The sequence below is a fragment of the Chrysemys picta genome, chromosome 15, assembly GCF_011386835.1.
Source record: "Chrysemys picta bellii isolate R12L10 chromosome 15, ASM1138683v2, whole genome shotgun sequence".
Taxonomy (NCBI): Eukaryota; Metazoa; Chordata; order Testudines; family Emydidae; genus Chrysemys; species Chrysemys picta.
The window spans coordinates 7,367,534-7,379,588 of record NC_088805.1 but is presented as its reverse complement, the minus strand read 5'-3'; the positions used below and the strand labels follow the sequence as shown (position 1 = coordinate 7,379,588).

Here is a 12,055-nt window from a genome sequence, read left to right as displayed (position 1 = left end):
AAACGCCTGAACCACTTTAAACAGGTTTCACTTTCTCAATCTCATCGGTATCGCCATCAACCCCTTCGATACAAAAACAGAGATAGGTTTGTGAAGAAACAGCATCTCACTGGCGCTAGGGAGAAAAAGAAAATAGCTCCAAGCCGTTAAAAACCGGGAGATGTTGGCACGGACAGAACAATCACTGCTAGCAAACTGAAGCCAAATTGAGTCTTGGCCAATTTATGGTTTAAATTATAACCCCGCTGTGGATGCTATAAAATCTGGTTTAACTTCTGGTTGATGGGTTTACCTATATTTTTATATCTCTCTCTATATAAAAATAGAATTTATGGTAATAAAAAGGACAGAAAAACCACTTGAAAATTGATTTCCTATAGGAAATCAAACTCCGCTTTTGAGGTCTTAGAATTGACCTGCTCTTTGTAGAAGCAAGAAGCGTCTTGTGGGCAAATACCAACACAATCCAAATGTTTGGGTAAACTTCCCTAGAGAGGGATATTTGATTGCAAGTCGTCTGTATTTGGTTGATAAGACATGACCCGTGTATTTGCCAGTCTGGAAAACAGACACACACACGGGTGGATCCCCTTTCTGCAGCCCCACGAATTCATCCAACCGCTCAGGAACAACTAAATCACTCTAAGCCCAGGATAAAGACCCAATTGAGAAATTATATAACTCTTTAATGATCTACTCTAAATGGCATCTCCCTCCAGGGAAGGGAAGCAAGTTTGCAGACTGCCCAGTTGTAGTAAGAGCCAGTTTTCCGAGACCCTGCACTCGCTGATATTTTAGCGCTCTCTGTGTGACTGAGGAGTGAAATAGTTTTAACAGTATTCATATTACTCTAGCAAGGAAAAGCAAATCTCGGTGAAAACGTGGGTCTAGTTCGTTCACCGCGGGGACTGATTCCCCTTGCGGATGAGATGCGGATTGTGCAAAAGATATTTTCATGGCACAATGGTGAATATATTTATTCTCAACCTAGGTATTTGTTCAGTCCCACCCGTCTGTCTCGTTTACATATATGCACATGGATACCGGTGTGACTTGTGCGTATCACACACACTCCAGAACTAGGTTGTAAATGAATTCCAGTATTAGTTGGAAAGGGCTTTTGGTGAGCCTTGATTCTTTCCGCTGTGCGGCTATATGCAGATCGGAGAGAGTCCGTGTGCTTCTAGATGCTATCGAAAGACCCAACTGATTTCAGACCCGTGGATTTATTTTCCTTGCATCGCTGCATTCCCCCTGATGGATTCGGTGTTTATTTCCCCCAATAGTTCAGGCAGCCAGAAAAGATATTTAAACAAACTCGATCTCCCCCTCCCCAGCCCCATCAAGGGAGGGTGAAGCCATGAAGAAAGTTTGTCAGGTTTTCAGTGCAGTTGTCAGCAGCTCAGAGGGGACCCTCCCCCCCCCCCCCAACTCCTACCCTCACCCCAGAAATATTTACCGTTAAACTAGGTCACATGCACATTTCATTTCCTTGCCGTTTGCACAATGGAGGCATGCAATCAGGTTGATGCCCCAATATTAAACTTCCCCTGCAGTTAAGGACTCTTTTGCTGTAGCTTAAATCATTGTGTTACTCGCTCGTATTTATTAGGTACTAGCTTTCTGGTTGGGACCAGGAAATGAACCCTAATAGACAGAAATAATTAAAGTTCTGCCCTCGTGAGGGTTCTTGCCAAAGCAAGAATTCACAATTATTCTCATTAATTTTTACAACCTACTGCCCCCCTAGCTGGACCTGGGCTTTATATTGGCTCCCCCTAGGATATCCGGTTTTTTGCTTATTTTTTGGTAGGTTATTTAACATGCTTTATAGCCCAGATCCTCTAAAGTACAGCACTAGGAAAGGACAGTCCTAGCTCAAAGGACAGCACATCCACAGATGTGCTACAGTGCACAGAGATGTGCAGAGGACAACGCACAAGCGTACATTGTAACAGCACGTCTTCACACACGTCATTAGATATGTACCAAACGTGTCTTATTTTCCACTTATGTATACACACACACGACTCAAAAACCTCTATTAAAAGAACACTGCAATCTTAAATGAAGTCAAGCACTCAGCGGTTAGGAAATGCCAGGAGGACGGTTGCCTGGGCAATATTAATTTGGCCTCCATGCGTATGCATTATTGTGGAGTCTCCAATTGCAGGATCATACTCCCTTTTTTCACCAGGCCCCTGCCTCTTTCAGCACACATGATGGATGGTGCTCAATTTTGAGCAGCTATTCAATTTTGTTTCATACCAATTGTTTGGTATATGGCCCCAGGCCTTATTTCCTGCACATTGTTCACATCTAGCTGTGAAGACAGGGTTACTAATTTTCTTCAGGGAGTCTATGGCACTCATCACTACAATATCTGAATGCTTCACAAACATCTATGGGAGGTGAAGGGTTTGTATTACCCATTTTTCAGATCAGGACTGGAGGCAGGCGGAGAGGGAGAGGGGCTCACTGATTTTGGATACCCGATTTGAGATGCCTGGGACCTGGTTTTTCAGAGTACTTAGCATTAGAGCATTTTATATGTTCAAAGCTCAGCAATTCTGCACTTCAACCCCAGGGAGTCAAGTCAGGCACCCAGAAAGTGAGGAACACACAATTACTGATCACTTGTTTAAGTGACGTGCCCAGCATCACATAGGAACTCTGTGGCAGAGGCAGGGATAGACTCCAGCTCTCCAGGGGATTGTTCAACCACCTTAACCAGGAGGCCATCCTTATGCTTCTTGTGATCTCTTGCCTCCTTTACTACCTACCTTTCAACCTCTGCTACAAATGAGGCAGGGGTCCTACAGATGACAGCTTCCTTTCTTTCACAACCCTGATTCATCCCCAGAGCACCATACATCCTGTGCACTCTGAACAAGGCAAGGAAAAGCGCATGTGACCATACAGTTCATCAGCAAGCTTGAAACCTTTAGCTCCACCTCACAGACCTCTGCCACTTGAGCTAATGGAGTAACTGATAGCAGTAGTAGGTTATCATCCTCTATGGGGACCAGCACTAGAAGGGGATGACATTTTACCAGTAGGTTTCACAGATATTTGCCAACAGCAAAGGAACGGTGAGACTCAAATCTTGGGTTCCATTTTGGGCTCTGCCACATCCTCTCCAACCTGTCCCAGTCCGGTCTCTTCCCCACTTCTGGTTCCTTATCCCGGTCTTCTCACCTACCTACTCCCAAATCTCCTCAGGTTACTCATCCAAGTCTCCTTGCCCAGCCAGTCCCAGTTCCCACCTCCCACTACAACTTGTCCCCAGATTCCTTCCCAGTCTATCCCAGTTCTTCTGTCCTGGCTCCTCATCCTATAGGTCCCCCCCTCCCCATCCCCCAGTCCTAGTCTCCCACCTGGTTCTTAATCCAATCTCAGGGTTCCTTCCAGTCTGTCCCTAGATCCTTGTCTGGTCATCCCCATTCCTGGCTATTTGTCCCAGTCTCCTTGCCCAGCTAGTATCAGTTGCTTTTCTACACCCCAATTTCTTGTCTGGTCTGTCTCCCCTCCCTCTGCAACCCCCACCACCCAATTAGTTCCTAGTCCCAGGCTCCTTGTCCAACCAATCCAAGTCCCCATCTCATTTCTCTAACCAGCTCCCAGCCCCAGTCTTCTTGTCCAGCCAGTCTCAGTCTGTCTCCCACTCCCTCCCATTGTCAGGTCACCAGATTCCTTATCCCAATATACTTCTTTCCCTCCCCCAGGTCTAGGATTTGTTCTCTCTGCATTCAAATCAGACAGCTTCCTCTCCACACTGCCTGGGTACCAGCAGGGGTGTCATTGAGAGCACAGGAAAGACAGGCTCCCTGTCTGCAGTTCCAGCCCCCAGCCCCACCCTGACCTGGAACAGTTGTGAATAGCCATTACAGGGAGAGTCCAATTCAGCCTGTCATTCTGGACTAGAATACACTCAGGGCAAATCTACACTGCAAAATTAAGTCAACTTGAGTTACTCCAATGTACAGCCACCGCAATAATTAAATTGCTCTTGCATGTCCACATTAGACTTCTTGTGTCGGGGATGCATGTCCTCCCCAGGAGCGCTTGCACCGATTTAGCTCTCAGAGTGGGGCATTGGGGGACAGCTTCTGAAAGCCAGCAACAAATCGATGTAAGCAACGCAATGGCTTGCACTGACACTGTTGACCTAACTACATTGACTTAAGCGCTATGCTTCTTGCAGAGGTAGAGTTAAGTCAAGTCAGGGGAGTGGGCAAGTTACATTGGTGGGAGCTACATTTTAGTGTAGATACTTTCAGAGTTAGTCTGGATGAAGTATTGTCAATGAAGATGGACACTTCAGATTTGAGCTGTTAAATTGAAAAGTCTAATGAACATGTGCAAACTGCATTTTTTCCAAAGGATTATAACTGGGCCAAAATTTGGGCAGATTTTCAGAGGGACAGGAAAAGACATCTCCCTGTCAAAGGATGCCCCCTTGCAAAATTTTTGAGACCCTGCTCCAAAATATAGGGAGGCTAGCATTTGAGAGAAAAGATCGCCAGATTTTTAAGACGGGCAAAACATTATCTCCTAGCTTTGTTTTTAAAAAAATGGATGCATTCTGTTGGCTGAAACTAAAACCAAACGCCTGAGGAAGACAGTGGCATGGAAAATGTGAGTTCTAATGGTTAAAGTTAAAAGCAACTGAAAATGGTGTTTTATAATGAGAAGTGTTGGGCAACATTAATAGGCGGCACTACCAGCACATAATGATCTAAAACTGTACATCTATAAAAAAATATATAGAATGGAAGTGTATGTAAACATTTTTCTCAAATGTTATAATTATGGACAGTTTTAAAGGTAACCCTTTATATGCAAGTCCTTCCATAAACTGTTCAGAAGTACTTTGTGCCCAGTTTATCATAGAGAAATAGTAAAGCAAAGATGAATCTATAGGTCAGGTGAGAACTTTGACAACAGTTTCCTTCAGTTAACCCTCCGCCGCTCCCAAAGTAATACAGTATTTAAAGCCCTGTTTTATTGCATAATGTTGTCCTGGGCATTCAGTCTGACTTTATGGGAGTTGCCTTTACTTTTTCATAAAATGATGTAATTGACTAACTGACTTAGAAAGTGGAAAAAAAAAAAAAACCCTATCAGAGTCAGTGGCAATTAGATTGAGTGTCATTAAGCCAAAATGGGTTCAGAAGAAGTTAATTTACATCGGTTCACTTGCTGTCAATGCTTTTTTGAGGTGACAAGTCAGACTAAAGTGAGCCAAATATTCTGATCATGCTCTTTCTTAAAATGAAAAACAGTGCAGCTCCCCGTAAAGTATGTTTATAATGAATTAAAGAGCTAGGACCCGATTCAAAGCCCACTGGTTAATGGAAAGGCTCCTCTTGACCTCAGTGGGCATTAGATCAGGCCCCTAACAAGGGCTTTAGGTCACTTAGTGTATTTTTTTTTAAACTTCTCTTGGGGCCCAAATCTATGAACACACATTAATCACTGCTCATGTGAACAGTCCCACTGAAGGCTGTGGGACGACTGACTCACATACTTAAGCATTCGCACTGCAGGACTCTAATATTTTCATGGAAATTTTGAGAGAGAAGTGTATGTGTTTTGGTACCAATATCATCAACCCCAACTTACAAGAGAACTTCGCTCACTCAAGCAACTATTCCCATGGTGTTTAGCAAGTAAGAACTATTTACTTGTGTTCTGCAACACCATGCCTACGTGAACAATGGGAGTTTAGCCACTGACTTCAATAGAGCCTGGATTTCATCCATGGATTCTTGCAAAGGTTGTGACCTTGCAAAGACTTACGTACATGCTTAACTTTGTATACATGAGAAGTCCCACAGAACTCAAATGGAATGACTGTTCACATGTATCAAGTTAAACAAGTACAGAATAAGGACCTCTGCAGTTAACCAGCTTCATCAGGAGTCTATATTGGAGGCAGCATGGTCTAGTGTCAAGAGCAGAATCCTGAGAACTAGGAGACCTAGTTTATTTTCATATCCACTGCTGTCAGGTTGTGCTGCCCTGAGCAAAAAGTGCCAGTTTCCTCAGTTAGAAAATGGGGATATTACCCATCTTTGTGACATGCAGTGGGGAACTCTTAGGCTAGGTCTACACTACCCGCCTGAATCGGCGGGTAGAAATCGACCTCTCGGGGATCGATTTATCGCGTCCCGTCGGGACGCGACAATCGAGCCCCGAATCGACGCTCTTACTCCACCAGCGGAGGTGGGAGTAAGCGCCGTCGGCTACGCTATTCACGTAGCTGAATTTGCGTATCTTAAATCGACTCCCCCCTGTAGTGTAGATGTACCCTTAGTGCACTCCAGCAAGGTCTACACGGGCCAGTTAGTGCACAACATGTGGGTGTGCTTTAGAATTCACACCCCACACCATGTAGACAAGCCCTGAGATGAAAGGCACTGTGGGTATCTGTTGATTGATATAAGAGGGGGAAAATCCCTGTTCACTTCAGTTATGTCTGCTCAGATACAATACAAATATAATAGGTGTTTAGAAAAATGGGTCCATAATCTTGGAGTCCTCTAGGTGCTACCACAATATAAATTACCACCTTAAACTCAAATACAAAGCAATTGTCATCTGAAGAAAGGGCTAATTCTGGTAAACCCTTACTCCTGTAAGTGTCTTTACTCAATTTTATCATAAGGGTTGCATAACAAAGCCTACGAAAGAGGGGGTGTTGACTGAGGACTTCTTGTCAGCTCCGAGATTTCGAATTCTAGGAAGCTCGATTTGTAATGCCTAATTCTTTGGAGCAGGAATAAAATGCTCACAGTAAACCACTTCTGGTTCCTTCCTTCAGATAACCCAGTTAAAGATTGAAAACAATCCCTTTGCTAAAGGATTTCGAGGTAGTGACGACATGGAGCTACACAGAATGTCAAGAATGCAAAGGTAAAATATTTATACGTGCGGTATGAAAAAATGTATTGCCATTGCAGCAATTTACTGCATACGCATTACTTTAGTTTGTCAAATTTAGTCCTCAATCCTGCAAACATTTGTGTATATGCTTAACTTCATGAAAAACCAGTCAAGACTGAAAATAGAAAAGGATACGAGCTGTCTTGATCATGGTTTACAAGTACCTACACGGGGAGAAGATTTCTAATATCCGAGTTCTTTAATCTAGCAGACAAAGCAGAACAAGATCCAATGGCTGGAAGCTGAAGCCAGACAAATTCAGATGAGAAAGAAGGTAGTTAACAATTGGAACAACTTAAATAGGGATATGATGGATTCTGCTGGCGATTGGATGTCTGTCTAAAAGACCTGTTTTAGCTCAACCGCAAGCAGTTGACTTGATGCAGGAATCACTGGATGAGGCTCTCTGACCTGTGTTCTGCAGGAGGTCAGACTAGATTATCAGAATGGTCCCTTTTAGCCTTAAGGTCTAAGAATCTATTAACTTGATTCACTCCATTGCACTCCGAGCTCCCATGTGTAAAGTTACTCACCTGTGCAAGCATTGGCAGGATCAGAGCCTTAATGGCTATGTAAATCATACTGCTAGACAACAAATAGTGTCTCTGATGCTGCAAAGACTTATGCATGTGACTAATCTTATGCAACTGGACAAATTTACTCACCTGTTCAAGTGGGTTTGTAGGCTCACATCCAAAAGAGCCAAAAATAAAAAAAGCTGCTTTATTCGCCTCTGAATCCACCTTTGCGATAATCAGACTGTCCTGTGATCCCTTATCATACAACCTTTCTAACAGAAACACAGATCCTGGCAAGTGGCGTAAATATTTTTAGTCCACTGAAAAATGAAATCGCTTTTCCTTCCCTACTTACACCTCCTTTTAAACTTGGACAATCATGTCCTGACAAGTTTTTGTTGTTCAGTTACCCTCCAGCTTTGGTAAATGGAAAGTCTTGAACCTTTACATGAATTACTATTTTTCTGTGGGGTGAAACACTGAAGACTATTAGAAAAACTTCATATCATCTGAAAATCATGGCCATGCTGAGCTGGTGCTAAAGTCAGTGAATAGTTTTATGCATTCCTGTGGTTGTTGATCTAGTGAACAGAGTCTTGGAAATACACACACAGTGGGAACTGGAGTAGTTGAAAGGGTTAAGATACACAGTGCCAACTCTGCAGAATATTTTCTGATGCTTAGTTTGCTTCCTAAACAATTTACCATATGGCAGAGGACAAAAAGCACCTTGACATTTTCACAAAGAAGTTCTTTTGGAGAAGGGTGGAGTAAGATGGTTATTTTGAAATAAAGAACCATAGAGAGAGAGAGAGAGAGAGAAACAAGTTTTAAAATGATGGGTCAGATGCGTAGCTCCATTGATGTCAATGGAGCTGCATCCATTTATGCCAGCTGAAAACATTGCTGCACTAAACGTATCAGGCTACTTGTTATAAAAAAGGAGCTGAAGAGATGTAAAAATAGACCACTAGAAATCGGTGACCTATCATCTTGCTGGGTAATGTAGCCATGGATAGAATTAATTTTTCATGATGAAGGAAGGGCAACGCTATCTTCTTCTAGTTAGAGCTCACTTCTGTTGTGTTTTAAATACGGGTCTGTGGTTATTGAAGGAGGACATTTAATGTAAGACAGCAGAGCAAGTAGAACCAAAACAATTTGCAAAGCCAAGAGGAGGTCCAGGACAGGAGGGGAGCATCTGCTGGTTATGGATTCCTGGTTCTCATACTTGTCCCCACATTAGATCATGGTGGGGTTTAAGGGATCATACCCCAACTGAGGATCCACCTCAGCACAGACTTTCCTGCCCCAGACATGTCCCCTGGTACATAGGTTGGAGGGGAGAGGGTGCAAGGACACTAAACAAGGGGACTTCTCAGCTGCCCAGGTCTGGCTGCTCCCCAGCACCTTTGCACTACCAAAGTGGCAGAAAAGGGACCAAAAGGCAGGAGAGAATTTGGCCTATTGGGTCTGACTTCTGAAGTTGGTCTGAGTTTTGACATTAAGTTCAGTTGGAGTAGGACAGGCCTATTACCACCTAAAAACCCACCACGAGCATGCTCTTCCTTGTGGGCAACCTTAGAAAAGAGCAAGTATAGAACAGTCATGTGTCTTGAATGACCCTGTCTCTGGCAGGGTGACCCCTTCAGGTCAGGTGAGAGACATGCTGGCAGTGCCATCACTGTATGTGTTCTGTGCAGCCAATATCAACCTTTCCATGGTAAAAGACGCAGGACAGGACTCTGCAGTCCCTAGGGACCTGGAGACTTTAGAGAGTCCTGGATTTAGGAGAGGAATGGGGCTGATGGAAATGCAGAGTGGCAGAATGTGCACCCATGGTGGGGGCACTACATTCCAAAGCCAACAATGAGCCAAGATCCATGGGAATATGCAGCAGGATCTCTGTAGTGCTCAGGCTCTTTGTAGAGAGCCAGTCCCTCTGACTCTGGTCTCGCCAAACAGCTCCCCCACCCACACCATGGTACCAGCTAAGCCTACCTTGATTTACCACCACTTTCTGCTCCACAGCTGCCTGTGTTTTGCTGAGCCCCCATCTACAGTGGGGACTGTAGAGTCTACAGCAGAATCATGCTACTCTGAGTAGTACTGATATCCAAGGTTATTTTGGTGCAAATTCACCATTTGGGGGAAGGAACATGCCTGTACCATGGGACTTCTCCCCCCAGCTCCACCCCCAACTGCCTGGACATGCATGTTTTTCTAACCAGCCTTTCAGACACATGGATGTTTTAGCAGTTGGGAACGGTCAGCTATGTAGAACATGTATGCATATGTATGAGTTTGAGAGAACATCCCCCTAGCTGCTGTCCTCTGCATGGAACCTCCATGGGTTTGGTCTCCTCCACATACACAGCAGAAGTGAGCATATAGGCCTGTCCAAGTAAAAGACTTCAGTCAACTGGGTGATCAAGCCAACACCTTTCAACAACAGGTAATTCATATGCAAAGGATAGACTAGGTCTGCAGTGAGATCCAAATTCTAGTTAATGCAGGCCTCCAATACAGGTTTATCTTCCCCTCCATTAGCAACAGGACTATTCATGGTCATGTCAGTTGCATAGATACTTTAGGAGTACATACCTTGTGAGCTTTAGTTTGGGAGATCAAATCTGTTACTTTCATAGTAAGAAAAAGGTGTGTGTGTGTTATATATTACACACACACACTTACACTTGTTTGCCTGTGGGTGTTCATGCTGAAATTCAAAACTAATTCAGATGAAAGTTTGTGTAATTTTAATGCTCGGAAATTTTAGGCAAATTATTTCTCACATTCATACCTCAGACAGTGGAGGATTGTTGGGGCATATTTCACCCTAGAGCTTTGTCTTCAACTCCCTCATAGTGCCAGAGAGATTCCATAGCTGGAGATCACATGCAGAACGTTCTGCATAGAACCACAGCAGATTAAATTAAAGCAGAGATCCGCACCGTGCATTCCAGAGTAGAAGTTTGCCCTTAAACTTCTCCACGCATGAGCCCATGGAGGTATTAATAAACCATATCTACCGAGTGATTTTGGGGAGGGGGCATTGCCTCGGGAGTTCAGATTTTTGTACCTGCAGCTAATAGAATCGAGGGCGGGAAGAGTTTGAGGGCTCAGGGCTGAAGCACAGTAAAAACCACATTCTCATTTTGAATCTTTTGCTGAGCACCTGCAGTTCCTGTTGACTTCGAGAGGAGTCACAGGCGCTCAGCACTTCTGAAAAATCAAGTCCTAATTACCATTCAAACGAATTCAGTTGTACTTAGTTTCACATTTGGGAAGTTCTTGTTTGGGGGGAAATCTATATATGAAAGCAAAACACTGAATGACTTAAATGGCTATCACTGGCCTTTATAACGTGTGACAAAGTTCTAGAATGGGGCATACAACAGTATAAGAGGCTTGGCATTGTATAGGGGTCTTTTCCTAAGAGAGATAAAGGGCCATCTTTTGTTTTGAATAGTATAACTCCAGCCTTGTTCCAAAGTAATTGCATTGGCTTCAAAGGCATTGCTCTGGATATATATTGGTGTGACCAAAAGCAGAATCTGGGCCAACATCTTCTATCATGGCAGTGTCTAGATTTGACCTTTCGAGAACAGTTTACAGCACTAAATGGGGAGATGCCCCTTGGTTTGTGCAGTAGGATGAGCAATATGGATCAAGAGTTAGTGCCAGGATTCCATAGCTGAGACGTGCAGGTCAGCGTGTGTGTTGGTGCTGGTGGAATTTTTGGGTGAATCTGAGGACTCACCAAGGAGAGTCTGATCAGGATGACATGCTGACACCAAATCTCTTGGCTAGGACCATCATGCTTGATGCAACTGGGGTTTGTTCCATTGCAAGCTACCATTGCATTTTCATTTCCCATGCTCTGGCTCAATGAAATCTCAGCAGCTTCATGTGTCACCTTAGACACTTCCCCTAGTGTGGGGGTTTTCTCTTGGGTTACCATGATCACCCCTGGTGGGGAGATGTTGCTCAGTCCCTGCTCTGCCAAGCTGACTCCAATAGAAGGTTGCCTGGGTAAGGACTGACTACAAACCCAGGGCCTGATGCATATAGTTCATTGAAATCCATGGGATTTGGATCAGGTCCAGAGTAAGACTAAGGAATTGGTCCATGGGTACCACTCCAACATGCTCTGCAGATACTACAATAAGAGTTGCAAAATCTCCATTAGGGAAGCATAATATTGCTGATGCTTCCTTCACAGCTCTGGTGCTCAGTTACAGGGCAGCCATCCAACCAGACAATATCTCCAGAAGGTCACCACAGTTAAATGCTAATTAATACCGACATCAAAATTTCCAGGGCACCTTCCTATTCCCCTGCCCGTCCCCATACTCACATTCAGCAACAGTTAAGACTAGATATTTAGCCTGAAAACATTAGCTCTAAAGAGTTTGCATCAGGCATAAATGTAACCATTTGAGTAGGATGTATGCCCCCTATGCCCCAGCTTTTCGCTTGCCTATTGATCCCTCACCTTAGTATAGCTCTAGGTCTCCTCTATTCTCAATTCCGGTTCATAAGAATGGCCATACTGCGTCAGAGCAATGGTTCATCTAGGCCAGTGT

The 12,055-nt window shown here is 44.0% G+C and overlaps 1 protein-coding gene across 5 annotated transcripts in view; it reads left to right on the top strand.

The window, feature by feature from the left end:
* Positions 1-12,055, top strand: part of TBX5 (T-box transcription factor 5) — an 81,319-nt gene that overhangs the window by 48,357 nt on the left and 20,907 nt on the right. For all 5 annotated transcript variants that reach the window (XM_024108093.3, XM_065568290.1, XM_065568291.1 and 2 more), the window contains exon 7: positions 6,827-6,918. In XM_024108093.3, coding sequence (XP_023963861.2) covers positions 6,827-6,918 — 92 coding nt within the window. The remainder of the gene's footprint in view (positions 1-6,826; positions 6,919-12,055) is intronic.